General features: G+C 42.5%; 1 protein-coding gene across 9 annotated transcripts in view; it reads left to right on the top strand.

Annotated features, from left to right (window-relative positions):
- Positions 1-18,646, top strand: part of CCDC88A (coiled-coil and HOOK domain protein 88A) — a 359,905-nt gene that overhangs the window by 221,440 nt on the left and 119,819 nt on the right. For all 9 annotated transcript variants that reach the window (XM_073339323.2, XM_073339320.2, XM_073339322.2 and 6 more), the window contains 2 exons: positions 2,141-2,287; positions 5,408-5,552. In XM_073339323.2, coding sequence (XP_073195424.1) covers positions 2,141-2,287; positions 5,408-5,552 — 292 coding nt within the window. The remainder of the gene's footprint in view (positions 1-2,140; positions 2,288-5,407; positions 5,553-18,646) is intronic.

Here is an 18,646-nt window from a genome sequence, read left to right as displayed (position 1 = left end):
TTACCGTGGAAACTGCAGCAGACTTTATATACACACAGAAATCATGAAACAATACCTCCTCCCACCCCACTGTCCTGCTGGTAATAGCTTATCTAAAGTGATCAACAGGTGGGCCATTTCCAGCACAAATCCAGGTTTTCTCACCCTCCACCCCCCCACACAAAATCATAATAGAGGTCTGATTTTAATATTTCAGATGTAATTTTTAGCACTCAAACATTTTGTTGTGTAACATGCAGTTGGAAATGCATTTTTTATGAAAATAGGGCTCTCAAGCGATTAAAAATTAATCGTGATTAATCTCACGATTAAAAAAATTAACGATTAATTGTGCTGTTAATAATAGAATACCATTTATTTAAATATTTTTGGATGTTTTTTACATTTTCTAATATTTTGGTTTCAATTACAACACACAATACAAAGAATACAGTGCTCACTTATATTTATTTTTATATATATTTGCAGTGTAAAAAACAAAATAAATAGTATTTTTCAATTCCCCTAATACAAGTACTAAGGTGCAATCTCTCTATCATGAAAGTTGAACTTACAAATGTATAATTATATACAAAAAAATAACTGCATTCAAAAATATAACAATGTACAACTTTAGAGCCTACGAGTCCACTCAGTCCTACTTCAGCCAGTCACTCAGAGAAACAAGTTTGATTACAATTTGCAGGAGATAATGCTGCCTGCTTCTTGTTTACAATGTCACCTGAAAGTGAGAACAGGCATTCGCATGGCATCGTTGTAGCCAGTGTTGCAAGATATTTACATGCAAAATGCGCTAAAGATTCATATGTCCCTTCATGCTTTAACCACCATTCCAGAGGACTGATGATGGGTTCTGCTCGATAACGATCCAAAGCAGAGAGGACTAATGCATGTTCATTTTCATCATCTAAGTCAGATGCCACCAGAAGGTTGATTTTCTTTTTTGGTGGTTTGGGTTCTGTAGTTTCCGCATTGGAGTGTTGCTTTTTTAAGGCTTCTGAAAGCATGCTCCACACCTTGTCCGGCTCAGATTTTGGAAGGTATTTCAGATTCTTAAACCTTGGGTCAAGTGCTGTAGCTATTTTTAGAAATCTCATTATGGTACTTTCTTTGCGTTTTGTGAAACCTGAAGTGAAAGTATTCTTAAAACAAACATAGTTGGTGTTGGTCCTGCTTTGAGCAGAGGATTGGACTAGATGACCTCCTGAGGTATCTTCCAACCCTAATACTCTATGATTCTATGTGCTGGATCATCATCCAAGACTGCTATAACATGAAATATATGGCAGAATGCAGGTAAAACAGAGCAGGAGACATACAATTCTCCCTCAAGGAGTTCTGTAACAAATTTAATTAACATTTTTTTAACAAGTATCATCAGCATGGAAGCATGTCCTTTGGAATGGTGGCCGAAGCACGAATGGGTATACAAATGTTTAGCAAATCTGGCAAGTAAATACCTTGCAACGCCCGCTACAAAAATGCTGTGTGATGGCTGTTCTCACTTTCAGGTGGCATTGTAATAAAGAAGCAGGCAGCATTTTCTCCCTTAAATGTAAACAAACTTTTTTGTCTTAGTGATTGGCTGAACAAGAATTAGGACCGAGTGGATTTGTGGGCTCTAAAGTTTTACATTGTTTTGTTTATGAGTGCAGTTATGTAATTAAATAAATCTACATTTGTAAGTTACACTTTCACCATAAAGAGATTGTACAAAGTACTTGTATGAGGTGAATTGAAAAATAATATTTTTGTTTATCATTTTTACAGTGCAAATATTTGCAATCAAAAATAATCTAAAGAGCACACTGTACACTTCGTATTCTGTGTTGTAACTGAAATCAATATATTTGAAAATGTAGAAAAACATCCAAAGTATTTAATAAATTTCAATTGGTATTCTACTGTTTAACTGTGTGATTAATTGCAATTAATTTTTTTAATCATGATTAATTTTTTTGAGTTAATGGCATGAGTTAAGTGCGATAATCGGGAGCCGTAGAAAATAGTATAAAACAAGTTTTTGTTTTTACCATTAAAATTCATTTTGTATTCTTACATTGATATTTTAAAAACTAGATATGCTGAATTCAGCTTTGGTATGAATGAGAAAACTTTGATTTCTGTTTAACTCTTGAAGGAGTTAAAAGAAGACAATCAGGTATTGTTGGAAACAAAGACAATGTTGGAAGATCAACTAGAAGGGACCCGAGCCCGTTCTGATAAATTACATGAACTGGAAAAGGAGAATCTGCAATTAAAAGCTAAACTACATGATATGGAGATGGTAAGTATTTAAATAGAAGATGACACTCATAACTGTGTTTTTAAGAAAAATATAACTGTTGTTTTTTGAATTTACATTTGAAAGTTTTAATAATGGAAGGCCTTCAAGACTCAGTGGAAGAAAAAAGTAGGGCCTGAATAGCTTACAATTTTCAGACACACAAACATGATGTTATTTTCTTCAATAGCTTCAGTTCTGCGTAAAGAGACATCTGTTGCTAAGGGGAGTCTGTTGAACAGGAATATAGAACCAGTGATAGCAATTAAAACCTTCTTTGAGATAAAGATGGTATCTGGTTGAATATTCATCCAAAATTGAATTGGTCAAAATTTGGAAAGTTGACAAAAAACAGCAAAGTTTTCACAAATATTTTCACAAAAATATTTTCTGTGTTTTAACCAGCTCTAATACAGACAATGCAATATTAAGTTTAAAAGAACAAATAATGTTTGTATAACTATTAACATTATTTTTCTTTTTTTAATATGTGATTTATCTTATTTATAATCTTATTTATCTTACCAAAATGCTAGCATGCCTTACCAAAATGATAAACACCCTCCTTCCCTTTACTTTGGAGCTGGGGGTGGCGGACTGAGTAGAGCCACCTCCCCAAGCTTAATGCTGACAAGAGAGTTCCTTTGTACAGGGGAAATTTTCCATGATTTGTTTCCAGTCACTTTGAGACCATTGTAATCAGTCCAGAAGTGGCCTTAGCAGAGCAGAGAATCCAACTGTTAGTATTTTGTAAAATAATGGTGTGACAGGTTCGGTCACAGAGACCCCCTTGGGACTGTCACCTGACGTGCTGGAATTACCTCTGAGCCCGTTTTCCACTGCCAGCTTGGGACTCCAGGACCCTGCCTTGTTGAGCCAGACATGCTAGTCTGCTGCAACACAGACCCAGGTCTGGTCCACACCCCCAAAGCTGCAGACTTGAACCAAAAGCTGCTCAGCAAATCACCTATCTCCAGCACCCAGACACCCAGTTCCCAATGGGATCCAAACCCCAAATAAATCCGTTTTACTCTGCATAAAGCTTATACAGGTAAACTCATAAATTGTCCTCCCTCTATAACACTGATAGAGAGATATGCACAGCTGTTTGCTCCCCCAGATATTAATCACTTACTCTTGGTTAATTAATAAACAAAAGTGATTTTATTAAGTACAAAAAGTAGGATTTAAGTGGTTCAAGTAATAACAGACAGAACAAAGTAAGGTACCAAGCAAAATAAAACAAAACATGCAAGTCTAAGCCTAATACATTTAAGAAACTGAATAGAGGTAAATCTCACCCTCAGAGGTGTTCCAATAAGCTTCTTTCACAGACTGGACTCCTTATTCTGGGCCCAATCGTTTCCCCGGTACAGTTCTTGTTAGTTCCAGCTCAAATGGTAACTAGGGGATTTCTCATGACCGGCAGCCCACTTTATTCTATTCCACCCCCTTTTATATCTTTGGCACAAGGCGGGAATCCTTTGTCTCTCTCTGGGTTCTTACCCTTCCTTCTAAACGGAAAAGAGCCAGGTTTAAGATGGATTCCAGTATCATGTGATATGTTCACATGTCCTGTGAGACTTCATTACCCACTGGTAAGCTTACAAGTAAACAGAGCCATTTACAACCAATTGTCCTAGTTAAAGCGAGCCAAATTTTGGTAAATTTTCAGAATGGAGTGGGGTAACTAGTGGTGTTCCCCAAGGGTCAGTCCTAGGACCAATCCAATTCATTGTATTCACAAATGATCTGGAGAAAGGGGTAAACAGTGAGGGCAAAGTTTGCAGACAATACTAAACTGCTCAAGATAGTTAAGACCAAAGCAGACTGTGAAGAACTTCAAAAAGATCTCACAAAACTAAGTGATTGGGCAACAAAATGGCAAATGAAATTTAATGTGGATAAATGTAAAATAATGCACATTGGAAAAAATAATCCCAACTATACATACAATATGATGGGGGCTAATTTAACTACAACTAATCAGGAAAGAGATCTTGGAGTCATCGTGGATAGTTCTCTGAAGATGTCCACGCAGTGTGCAGCGGCAGTCAAAAAAGCAAATGGAATGTTAGGAATCATTAAAAAAGAGAGAGAAAATAAGACGGAGAATTTCTTATTGCCGTTATATAAATCCATGGTACGCCCACATCTTGAATACCGCGTACAGTTGTGGTCCCCTCATCTCAAAAAAGATACACTGGCATTAGAAAAGGTTCAGAGAAGGGCAACTAAAATGATAAGAGCTTTGGAACAGGTCCCATATGAGGAGAGATTAAAGAGACTAGGACTTTTCAGCTTGGAAGAGAGGAGACTAAGGGGGGATATGACACAGGTATATAAAATCATGAGTGGTGTGAAGAAAGTGAATAAGGAAAAGTGATTTACTTGTTCCCATAATATAAGAACTAGGGGCCACCAAATGAAATTAATGGGCAGCAGGTTTACAACAAATAAAAGGAAGTTCTTCTTCACACAACACTCAGTCAACGTGTGGAACTTCTTGCCTGAGGAGGTTGTGAAGGCTAGGACTATAACAGGGTTTAAAAGAGAACTAGATAAATTCATGGAGGTTAAGTCCATTAACGGCTATTAGCTGGGATGGGTAAGGAATGATGTCCCTAGCCTCTGTTTGTCAGAGAGTGGAGATGGAAGGCGAGGGGTGGGGGGAATCACTTGATCATTACCTGTTAGGTTCACTCCCTCTGGGGCACCTGTCATTGGCCACTGTCGGTAGACAGGATACTGGACTGGATGGACCTTTGGTCTGACCCAGTATGTCCATTCTTATCTTCTTATCAAGATTCCAGGCCACCATTAATGGCCCACACTTTGCATAGTTACAATAGAACTTCAGAGTAATACTTCATATTTTTAGCATCAGGTACAAGAATGATACATTTATACAAATGTGATGAACACACTCAGTATATTATAAGCTTTGTAATGATACCTTACAAGAGACCTTTTGCATAAAGCATATTCCAGTTACATAATATTCACATTCCAAGCATATTTTCATAAAGCATATGGAGTGCAATGTTACAAATGGCTATTGAATTTTATATTTTTGTGCATTTTGAGGCAGACTATTTTAAAGGGTTCATGTTAATTTTTAAGGAGCGTGATATGGACAGAAAAAAAATCGAGGAACTCATGGAGGAAAATATGACTCTAGAAATGGCTCAGAAACAAAGCATGGATGAATCATTACATCTTGGCTGGGAACTTGAACAGATTAACAGAACTACTGAGCTTTCTGAAGGTAAATGAATACTTGCCACTAGTTTAAATAGAAATTTGGAATAGCATAGTTAAACAGGGTATCAGAGTAATACTATGAAATAATTTTGAAAATACTGATGTTTGAAGTGACCTATTTACATGCATAGTTATTTCTACAGTCATACGTATAAGGTGAAATCATCTTCAGTAGAGCTATACAGGTTTACACCAGCTGACAATTTGACCCAATTTGTTTAATTTAGAAAACAGCATGAAAATAACTAAAAGACCTTTATTTATATAATGATTTTTGTGACATGCTGAAGAAAAATATACCATTAATATAGAAATTTCCATCTTCTTTGGAATCAACTGGCTAAAACAGGCATCTGTTAATGATGATAGTTCCACTTGGAATGGCCTCTGCACTTTCCCACTTGTAAAATTAAAGCCCCTGTGCTGTGCACCTCTGGAATCTCCCTCATCTAGTGCAGGATTCTGAGGCTGTAAAGGGGAGTGGCCGAAACATGGGCATAGTTTGACTTCTGTATTTGGGGGCGGGGGACAGCTCCAGTCAGGCCAATGGGGCTGCACATGATGAGGGAAATTCTGCGCCTGTCCAAGGCTGGAATTTTGCGGGCAACGCTCTCCCCCCCAAACTACGTCCCTGGGCCCAAACCATCCTTCAATTCTTTGTGGATCTCTGAAGGTGCAGTGAACTCAGTGTGTGTGAAATGTCCTAGATGCTTCTCTTGTCATTTTTTCTTTTGCCCTGTTTGGGTTATTTTTATTTTAGTTAGATTGTAGTTAGTCAACTTTTCTTTATTTAAGAAAGAAGAAATGGTTCCTGTCCAGCACAGGCATCATCTAGTCCCATACAGAACTGGAGGGTTGGCATAAACCTGCTGATGGTTCTGGACAGGTGTGAGGTCTGCTGATCTGTCTCACCCACAGCCTGCAGGGATCATCATCTGAAGCTCTAGAACGGGGTCAGCGACTTTCAGCATGCTGCCCATCAGGGTAATCCGCTGGTGGGCCATGAGACATTTTGTTTACGTTGACCGTCTGCAGGCACAGTCCCACGCAGTTCCCAGTGGCCGCAGTTACCGGCCAGTGGGAGCTGGAGGAAGCAGCACTACCCTGATGGGCTGCATGCCAAAGGTCACTGACTCCTGCTCTAGAACGTCCTATTGTGGGAATCTCTGCAGGCAAAATCATCAGAAACGCCCAAATTTCCAGGCTGGGATTCCAAGCAGGGCACAGCACAGCCTTCATAAGCTCCAAAATCCTCCCACTCTGGTTTTCCTAAGCTACCTTCAACATCATTGGCAGTGCCTGCTAATTGGCAGAGGAAGTGAAGTCCCAGATTGTTTCCTGAGTGCTGAGACACCCTCAGCACCTAAACATTTTGAAAAATCTTTTCCTGGGCATTATATAGAGAGACCTTATGTATCTTCTGGGTCTCAGTCAGTGTCTCAGTACTTCTTGATACTAACGTTGGCTAAGACTGTTGAATCTGGTTTCAGTGTACTGACTTTGAAACCAGCCAAGACTCAAAAGGCCAGTCTTTCTACTCCCACTCCCAAGACACCTAATGTTGTAGGCACTGGTGTTGATGCTTCAGATCTGAGAACAAGCCAAAAAGAGCTTTACCTGAATCTTGCTTCAATATCATCTGCTGGTACCAAATCCCTAGATATGCAGGGTTTTCCTGTTTGTATGCAATTACCTGGACAAGGAGTGGAGAAAGCATATTGAGAGGAGCTACCTGGTTTCAACAGAGCAGAGCTATCAAAAGAATTTATATACAGTGATTCTTGGGACCATATTACCTGAGCACTGGACATATTTGATTTTCCCAGTGCCATATTGCCCACATTCTAGTCCCAGTACATATTCTACTTCAAGGTTGGAAAGAATTATGAGCTTTCACCCTTTGTCTGAACCGTCACCAGATCCAGTGAAAAAGTTTGGTCTGACACTTGAGAGCGGTTTGAGAGGGGTTTGGTTGTTTCAGATAACTTGCAAGTCATGGATTCATAACTGAGAGCAGACACAAATTAAATGTATAGCTATGTGGGGACATTTCTTTCCCACACTATGGGTGAAAATTGCTAACTATCAGGCACTGTGAGCACTATATCAAGGGACGTACTTCTGACCTTTAGTAACAGCCCTTTAGGAACAACAGAGGGTTGGTGACCGATCTGCTGGATTCCAAAGAGGATTTTCCTGATTACCAACCAACCAGAAGTTATCCCTGAGATACTTTTCCTTCTGACTATAGTACTGTCCTCAAACTGCAAGCCCGACAACCATTTGGGGAGCAAAACCAAAATATTCTCAGGGGTAAAGCATATCTGTCTCCAGACTTTGGTTCAGAGCTACATGGGCGTCTTGTCCCAGTCCTTGGAACTTTGTATAAACAATGAACAAGCTGTACCCTTTGGAACCCTAACCTTAGCCCAGGAAGCTCTACTGACTTAAATTGTAACCCAAGCCCCAGGAGACCTACTCTTTGCAACTAAAACCCTAGACTAGAGAGCCCTGCTGACCCAGACCCTAACCCAAACCTAACCGTAGGCAGGGGAGACCTGCTGACTCTAATCCTAACTGTAGGCCAATGAGCTCTACTTTTTGTAACCCTAGGCCGAGGATCCCTATTGAACCAGCCCCTTAGACTGGAGGGCCATATAGTTTGTAACCCTAACCCTGAATTGGGGAGTCCTACCCTTTTAAAATCTAACCATAGACCACTACTGACTCCAATCCCAACTGTTGGCCAGGAAGCCTACAGCTCGAACCCTAATCATGGGCTGGTGATAGGGCTGACCTTAGGCCAAATGATGCCCCCCCCCCCCCCCGTCTATTTGTTAAACTTTTGAATACCTTATTTTTATTGCATTTTAGCCCATTTCACAAATTTGATACATGATTTTCATACATGATTTATCACTGTCATATAAGATGATAAATTTGCATGCTAGGATCTGTAAATCTGCATTTATACATGCCATATATAAGCAAATTCATTCTTCTTTGAGTGATGTCTCCGTGGGTGCTCTACTTCACGTGTCAATGCGACCTGGCACTGTTGATCGGAGATTTTCAATAGTAGTGTCCATCTGGTTTGCGCTTGTGCAGTGGTCGCCTTGCAGTACTGTTGGCACCCCTTCTAGCGCATGTGACCAAACCCCCTCAGTTCCTTCTCAACCATCCTCAGGGACAGAGAGACAAAGCTCTGTAATGGTGTTGACAACAAACCTAGAAAAGGAATTAGAAATAGTATTATTTAGAAATAGTTAAGTTTCAGTTAGTAGTTAATTATAGTTTCAACAAAACTCCACACACCCTTTAGTTTCTTTTCTCTGATAAAAGTTACCTCAGCGAGGAACCTTAACAACAGGCCTGGTTCTCCAGGCTTTAAGACATGCAACTCTTGTAGGGATTCTATGCCCATTTTGGGATTCACTATGTGTCACTCATACCACAAAACTGCACTTACTGCAGCAACGTCAAGGCTAGAGCCAGGTGTGATAGAGATCTCCACCTGAAACCTTTCCTCATGGAAAAGTCTCTCCAGCCAGCCTCTGACCCCGAATAACAGGACCCCTCGACTGGGGACTCTCGAGGCATGTCATCACTGGAGGTGGGAAAGACTCCTTTCTCTAAGAAAATGAGGAAAAAAGCAATGTTGTCCCCACAAAGAGAGAACCGTTAAAATGAAAACTGTCTCCTGCACAGTTGCTATCCTCAGTGCCACCCATGCTGAGAGTGAGCACCTTTGAGGTACTGGGAACCTCTGGCCCCACCCACTCTGGGGCCTCTTCTGTCAAGGGTAAGGAGAGAAGAGGCAAACACAAGCCACTCTCCTCCTCTAGGGCACTGAAAATGCTGGTGAAAGTGACGGCATCGCAGGCATCTCCAATAACTAAGCCAATACCACCAACAGTATCGGCACTGACCAAGAGATCTAAAATGGCACCATCAGCACCAGTTAAACCACTGCACACACAAACGGCACTGACCATGGCAACATCAAAATCGTCAGGACCCATGAACGCTGCACCAAAATCCTTGGCACCTTGTTGGTTTACACAACATACCGACATGACGATGTCCTCCACTCGAGGCTCTCCATTATTCAGCATGGACAGCTCTCTGGTGCAGACAGCACAGGAGCAACCAAATTTTCCCATTGCCCCACCTTTTTCAGGCGAGGAGGACAGTGACAAGGAAGAGGGCATCTTCTCATCATGCCATTCCTCGCCCACTGGCACAGGACCATTGCTGGGACCCATCAGATCCAGGGACCACATGCCTGAGATATGCAACCATGAAAGGAAAACCCATGGATGTGCCTACCCATACCTTTCACAATGCAATGGCCAAAATAGGACCCATGGGCGACCTACAGGGCACACTGTCTCAGACCTCCCACTCCTCAGAGACATATACGCCCCATAACGGCCTCCTTACAGGAGGTCTCGGAGGCCCCTGAGGAAATGGGAGAGGAAAGAGACGAAGACACGGAACAGCACATTTTGCCTGCCCACAATTCACCTTCATCACTGGATGAGGCAGCAATGCTACTGCCCCCCACTGCAGTAGACGATTTCAAACAATTTCAGGAGTTATTCCGCCAAGTAGCACAAAGCCAGAACATCCCTTTCAAGGAGGTGATGGAAAACCAACACAGACTCCTTGAAATTTTACACGCGGCCTCCACGTCGAAGATAGCTCTACCCTACCAATGATGCGTTGATGGAACCGGCAGTCACAGTCTCACGAACACCAGCAACTGTTCCCCAATGTGTAAGAGAATTGACTGAAAATACTTCATACCAACAAAGGGGATGGACTTCCTTTTTTTGCACCCCCAGCCCAACTCCCTACTGGTGGAAGTGGCAAATGAACAAGGGAAACAGCTACAGAATAGGTTGTCTGCTCTAGATAAAGACTAGAAGAGACTAGACCTATTCGGCCGTAAGGTCTATTGTTCTGCAACCTTACAGTTCCTCACTACCAACTATGCTGCCCTCCTGCTGAAATATAATTATAACAAAATGAACGAATTCCTCAATGACATCCCTGAGGAAAAACTAGAACAATTCAAGGCCATTATTAGCAAGGGACAGTTTGTTGCCAGAACAGTGCTGCATGCATCCATTGATGTGGCAGACATGGCCACATGAATGACAGCCAGGGCAGTAGTCAAGCGCAGAGCATCATGTCATCCGGGATCCCAAAAGACCTCCAAGGGAAGATAGAGGACCTACCATTCAATAGAGAAAAACTGTATTCTGCCAGAATGGATGAAGTTCGTCACTCCATGAAGGACTCACTGGCGACTCTCCTCACTCTAGGCGTTTATACACCCACAAGAATGCAGAGACGCCGAACTCAGCAGTAGCAGTCTGCAACATCTCAAACAATGCCAGCCAAGCCACAATTTTGAAACATTCGTCAAGGGTCTGAAAGATCTCCCCTGTCAAACAGTGCCAACTACAGAAATTACCCACATTTTTGGTCACCGCCTATGCCCTTTTTATTACACCTGGGCACCCATTACCACGGACCAATGGGTACTAGAGATAATAAGGTAGGGTTGCTCCATCGCACTCGTTCCACCCCACCTGCCCAGTCTTCCTCTCCGCCTCTCTTCAGGGACCCTTCTCATAAGTACTGCCTACAACAAGAAATAAATCATCTTCTACAGTTAGGTGCCATGGAACATGTTCTATCACAACACAAGGGGAAGGGTTTCTATTTCCACTACTACTTAATCCAGAAGAAAAATTGAGAATGGAGGCCTATGTTCCCTTCCCTGTAAGCTGTGCAGTTGGACGGCCGCCCAGGAGAGATTCAAGTGCCGCGCAGCTGATTAGCAGAGTGCTCACATCCAGCAGTGTGTGTTCAGGTGCCCCTCCCCCTGCTGCTTTGCTGCCATGTTACTCCATCCTGCAGGTGCTCCCGGGACCCTTCTACTGGCTGTGTAGAGCCAGGGGGTTAGGGGGTGCTTATGTCAGGGTGTCACCCTTCCACTGACCCATACCTCATCTCTGCAGAGCAGGGCAGAGGGGACAGCCTGGATCAAGACTCGGAACTGCTGCAGTCTGAGGTCTGAATACTCCAGCTTCTGGGTGATGAGTGAGTGCCTTTCTGAAAGAGACAGCACACTGTCTCTGAGACTTCCCCAGCAGCCAGCTCACACAGTCTCTATCTCTCTGCCCCCTCCACACTCCCCCCCCCACTCTCCCCTGCCCATGTACCTCATCTCCTCAGATATGGGGCAGGGGAGACAGAGCTGAGAGTCAGGACAGAGCAGGAGAGCTTTCAGTGAGTGACTTAAAGAGACAGCACACAACGTCTTTTAGAAACGTCCCCAGCAGCCAGCGCACACACTGTCTGTGTGTGTGTGTCTCTGTCTGTCTCTCTCTCTCTTTCTCACACACACACACACACACTCTGTGTCACACTCACCTCCCAACACATATTTGTATTATTGTTGCTGTTACTTCTTGGTACTTCCTACAATGCACATATATTATCTGTAATTTTATTCTTTCAAAGTGTGTTATTTTAGTGTTTTGATTGGTCTATGCATTTCATAATTTTTATTTCTCTTACATTTAAATTTAATTCTTTGAGTAGTGAGTTCTAAAATGCCTAACCTGTCCTGGCTGGAGTAATTATTCCTATAGTAACTTTTTAAAAATATATATTATATCTAGGTTTTTTGTTTCTACTGGTGGCGCACATCCGCACATACCTTGGTGCACATAACATTTATTCTGCATATGGATGGAAAAAGTTAGAGGGAACATTGATGTAGACCCATTTTAGATCTCAGAAAACTCAACAAGTTCATACGAACCAAAGATTCAAGATGGTCACACTGGCCTCAATAATACCAGCACTGTAAAGGGGGGACTGGTTCTCAGCCCTCGACGTTCCATATCACCGTACATCCCGCACACAGGAGGTTCCTAAGTTTCATAGTGGGAAGTGACCCCTTTGAGTAAAAAGTTCTACCATTTAGACTGTCGACCACTCTGAGAGTATTCTCCAAAACCCTTGCGGTAGTAATGGCACATCTGCGCAGGCAAGGGATCATAATATTCCCATATCTAGACAATTGTCTACTGAAGGGTTCCACCCAAGTAGAAACAATAGACATCAGTCAAAGGACTACCATCCTTTTTTGGAGCCTAGGGTTATGAATAAGTGAACAAAAATCAACCTCAGTCCCAGTACAACAATTGGACTTCATTGGCACACACCTGGACTTCATAGAGCCCAGACCATCACTCCCAGTGACCAGATTCCTGACACTGACCAACCTCATATTGGTAGTCACAAACAGCCTGCGGGTATCAGCACGCACCTGCCTATGCTTACTAGGTTACACGGCTGCCACCACTTTTGTAGAAAGGTATGCTCGACTACTTATGTGTTGCCTAGAAGGCTGGCTGAGTGCGGTATACATACCAAATGAGCACAGCCTGAATAAAAGTCTAACAGTGACAATGAATGTCCAACAATCATTACAGTGGTGGACACAACCAGAGAATGTGTGCACGTGGGTCCCTTTGCAACAGGACCCGCCATCTGTACTGATCACAACAGATGTCTCGCTGATTGGTTGGGGTGCCTATGTGAACCACCACACCATCTAGGGGACGTGGTCTCCTATGGAGACACAGTTACGCATCAACCTCCTCAAACTACACGCAGTTCGCAATACATATGCTCACTTCCTTCCACTGATAAAGAACAAAACAAATATCAAATGACCAAAATGAGTAATGACCAAAAACATTGCATGAATGTTCTACATAAATTGGCAAGGGGGAGCCTGCTCCTGTTGCCTATGCATTGAGACTGTGGAACTGGTGCATAACCCACAACTTCAGTATCACCACCTCGTATATAACCGGTCACCAAAACATGACAGCGGACACACTAAGCAGACATTTTTCCCAGGACCACCAATGGGAACTGTACAACAATGTTACAACCCATATTCCAATTATGGGGGTTCCCCCTCATCGACCTGTTCATGACATCACAGAACCAAAAGTGTCCACATTTTTGCTCATGAGCAAGACTGGGGCACCAATCTTTAGGGGACACTTTCCGAATCAGATGAGATGCTCCTCTTCTTTATGCATTCCCGCAGATACAGATGATCTCATGAGTAACACACAGGATATGGGCAGACAAAGCCAAGGTCAAGCTAATAGTCCCAACGTAACCCAGACAGACCTTGTATCCTTACCTGATGTGCATGGCGACATGCACTCCATGATCTCTCCCACTCAGGTTGGACCTGTTATCACAGGACAACGGCCAGATTCTCCATCTGAATCTGGAGACACTTCACTTGAAGGTGTGGCTCCTCCATGGCTCCATCACGATGAGTTAACCTGTTCAGAACAGGTTAAATACATATTACTAAACAGCAAGAGACTAATCACAAATACTACTTACCTCCAAAAATGGAAAAGATTCTCCTTATGGTGTCAGAACAAACGAAAAACTGCAGTCACGGCACCACTTCCATTGGTGTTAGACTACATACTGGAATTAAAAAATCCAGGACTTTCAACAAGTCCATTAAAGTGCATCTTGCAGCCATTACCCCACCTTCCATCACAAAATCGACAGAATGTTAATATTTGCATACCCAATTACTAAAAGCTTTTTCACAGGGATACAGAATGTTTATCCAGAAATATGCGTCCCAACTCCAGCATGAGACTTAAACCTGGTCCTCAGAGGCCTCACCAGATCTCTGTTTGAACCATTAGCTACCTGCTCCCTACTTTACCTGTCTATGAAGTTAGCATTCTTAGTCACAATCACATCTGCACGACGAGAAAGCAAATTAGGAGCTCTCATGGTGTACCCTCCATACCCCATATTTTTTAAGGATAGGGTCACATTGAGAGCACACCCAAATTCATGCCCAAAGTATCTCAGCATTTCATCTCAACCAGCCGATCCACCTGCCTACATTCTATCCCAGACCTCATGGAAACACACAAGAGGCTATTCTGCATACCTTGGACTATCAGATGCACAATTGCATTCTACTTAGAACTAAGCTTTTTCGAATCTCTCCAAGGCTTTTTGTGTCCATTACAGAGCGTTCCAAAGGCTCTGCTATATCCACACAGAGACTATCAAAATGACTATCTACTTGCATGCATTTATGTTATCAACAAAACAAAACGGACCCCCCCTGCCATCAGGGATCAAAACTGATTTGACAAGATATATGATTACCTCAATACCTTCTTGAACAATGTACCCATTATAGACATATGTAGAGCGGCCACCTGGGCCTCAGAACACACACTCACAAACCAGTATGCAATAACTCAAAGCTCAGGCTTAGATGTGATGCTAGGACTAACGGTACTAGCCTCATCTATACATAAAACTCCGAAGACCCTTCCGTCCTGAGCGGGGCACTGCTCTACAATCACGTGGAACACGACAGGGACATCGCTCAAAGACGAAGAGAAGGTTACTCACCCTGTGCAGTAACTGAGGTTCTTCAAGATGTGTGTCCCTGTGGGTGCTCCACTACCCACCCTCCTTCCCTCGACTTTGGAGTTTTCAGTAAGGACTCTACGGTAGAGAAGGAACTGAAGGGGTTGGGTCACGTGCTAGAAAAGGCATCAACAGCGCTGCAAGATGACCGCTGCGTACATATGACCCAGACAGAAACTGTTACCAAGAATCTCCGATTAATGGCGCCCAGATGCACTGACACCTTTAAGTGGAGCACCCACAGGGACATACATCTTGAAGAACCTCAGTTACTGCACAGATTGAGTAACTTTCTCTTTTATCTTAGCTTATAAAAACTTTAATTTTAAGAATAACTGAAATGTACTAACATCAAGAAATTGAACTATGCACCAAAATTGGGTAGACAAGTCTTAAAACACAAGTACAGTTTCACAATTACACAATAAAACAAAGGTTCACAATATCGCGTCTGGGCTCTCATTTCGTTCTCATATCTCACTGGCTGACCAGTGATACCCTGTCCCTTATATACCCATAAGGGCATGGCTGACAACATTCTAAGAGGTTCAAGGAAAATGTAGTTCTCAGAAAGTCTGGAAAGTTCCATGAGATTCTACAAAGGTTCAGAACATTCTAGGAGGTTAGTGAAAAATGAATGCACATACAGAATACCTGAAACATTTTACTTCAAACATTCTATTTTCCCTTTTGTCGCTAACAACAACCTTAACCTAAGGCCAGGAGGACCTACCCTTTGCAGCCCTAACCCTGGAGTGGGGAGCCCTACTGATCCTACATCTAGGCTGGGGAGCCCTGCTGACCCCAACCCTAATCCTAAATCCTGAGAGATCTACTGACCACAATCCTAACCCTTTAGGGAGCCCTAAAGAACCCAACCTTAATCCTAGGCCTGCGAACTCTACCCTTTCTAATCCTAAACCCTGGCTAGGGAGCCCATTTGATCCCAAGTTTAATCCTAGGTGAAGGAGTCCTATCCTTTGTAAACCTAGCTCTAGTCCAGGGAACCCAACTGACCCCAACTCTTACCCTAGCCGATAGGCATTATCACATTACCCAACTGACCCCTACTCTTACCCTAGGTGATAGGCATTATCAGGACAGGATTGTATTTCTAACAGTCCAATAGCACCTTATTTCAGTGTGACTAGTTTGGAATGTAAGGATGTGACTGTTCGCTTCCCAGCTTATGGCTGCCTCTGCTACTTAGGCAAAGGCCTTAGCCTAAGAACAGGGCCTCAGACTGTCACAGTAAGAGAAGGCCCTTACACCAGCAGACAGTGATTTTGATCCTCTCTTTTATACCTCTATAACTAGCTAAATGATAAACATATACCTAAATTCTTAAAGTATAGGCCTTTGCAGACAGGCCTGAATATCTATATCCTAACACCTCACATTCCAAACTAGTCACACTGAAATAAGGCAATCTGGGGCTGTTAGAAAGGTGATCTGATCTATCATCTCCAGAGAAAGGGAAGAGCCTAGAGGATGTAAAAGGAAGCTTAGTTTGATAGTTTTCTGTTCGGTAAGAACTCACTTATCAATAGACACAGCTGGGAAACCCTTATGTCTTTATAGATATAGTTGTGAAATCCACACTTCTGTATTGTTTTGTCATTATAGTTCCCACTTTGCTATTGTTTGTTTGCATGGTCTCTATCTGGTTCTGTGATTGTTTCTGTCTGCTGTATAATTAATTTTGCTGGGTGTAAACTAATTAAGGTGGTGGGGTATAATTGATTAATCATGTTACAATGTGTTAGGATTGGTTAGTTAAATTTCAGTAAAATGATTGGTTAAGATATGGCTAAGCAGAACTCAAGTTTTACTGTATAGTCTGCAGTCAATCAGGAAGTAAGGGGGTGGGGAATGGGAACAGGGAATGGGGGTTTGGGAAATTGGAATCATGTTTTGCTAAGGGGGGGGAATGGGAAGAAGGACACAGGTAAGGCTCTGTGGTGTCAGAGCTGGGAAGGGGGACACTAAGGAAGGAAACTGGAATTATGCTTGCTAGAAGTTCACCCCAGAAAACATCGAATTGTTTGCACCTTTGGACTTCGGGTATTGTTGCTCTCTGTTCATGCGAGAAGGACCAGGGAAGTAAGTGAGTGAAGGAATAAGCCCCCTGACACCGAGTATGATAATCTTGTTTATATCTTTGTATTGTGAATTACAAATATGTGTGATATATCTGTATTTCAAACTTTGTGCTGTGTTTCTGGGTGATACCCCCAGACAGATTGGCATCAGCATTATCCAGCCTGCTTGATGGCCTATCAAAGGCAATCAGCTATACAATTAACCCATTGAGAGATGGCAGGGGCTACAACCTATGAGTTAGCAAGACATGTAGGGGCATGCTTGTGGACAGAGAACTCTAAAGGCTTTTCTATGCCATGTGCTGTAAATTTGTGTTTGGGTCAAAGGGAGTACGAGCCACATGGCAAAAGAATATAAAAGGCTGCTGCATCTTCCCCAGTTTGGTCTTCAGTTTTGCTTCCAACCTCTGGAAATTGGGGTTCTCTACAAACAGTTCAAAACAAACTGAAGCATTGAACAAAGGACTGAATGACCCATCCAAGCTATGGATGTGCTCCAGAGGGACTTTCAAACCAGCAAACTCAATACTATTGCTAAGAACCTGAAATATGGACTTTGAAGTCTTAAGTATGTATCTGACTCCTTTGACAATATAACAACTCTCTCTTTGGTTTTTCTTTTCTTTTATAATAAACCTTTAGTTTTAGATACTGAAGGATTGGCTGGCAGTATGATATTTGGGGTAAGATCCAAACTAATATTGATCTGGTAAAGTGGCTGGCCCTTTGTGGATCAGAAGGCCATTTTGTATAGTGAGCAGAGTTTTTAAATAACTTCTCACTGTACTGGACCGTCGTGCTGATTGAGGAGCACAATTAGCCTTCTACTTGGACACGACTTAACCCTTCTGGAAGTTGCCATGATTGTTCCTCTCCACCACCAAATAATCCCGAGGCAGTGCTATATTTAAACAATACTTCTGTAAATGGATCTCACAGTCTATATGTTTATCTTACGAACTCCACAATAGACAACCTCCTACCTCAATCAGAACATATTCCATGTGATCGTTATCTCCCCGATTGCTTTCTTAATCATGTCTCCATTGATGACATTTGTAAGACTGCCACATGGGCATTGACAGACACTTTAACCCAGCACTATGCTGTTATGCACAATGCCATAACAGACACTCTCCTTGGACATGCTGTCCTATCCTCAGCAGTACATGTCGCTCCAAAACCCCAGCCTTCCTACTATGGGCACTACTTTATTGTCATCTACAGAGGAGCACTCAAAGGGATATCACTCAAAGAATAGAGAGTTACTCTCCCTGTGCAGTAACTGAGGTTCTTTGAGATGTGTGTCCCTATGGGTGCTCCACTACCTGCCCTCCTCCCCTCTGCTTTGGAGCTGAAAATATACACTCTGCATCAGAGAAGGAACTGGGGGTGGTCGGACAGCACAGCACTATGTACACGTTCCGCATACAGTGTAAGAGAGGGGAGGTGTGCATGTGTGGTCCGACAG

The sequence above is a fragment of the Lepidochelys kempii genome, chromosome 3 (genome assembly GCF_965140285.1).
Source record: "Lepidochelys kempii isolate rLepKem1 chromosome 3, rLepKem1.hap1, whole genome shotgun sequence".
Taxonomy (NCBI): domain Eukaryota; kingdom Metazoa; phylum Chordata; order Testudines; family Cheloniidae; genus Lepidochelys; species Lepidochelys kempii.
The sequence above is the reverse complement of the archived record's forward strand: the minus strand, read 5'-3'. Positions and strand labels throughout refer to the sequence as shown.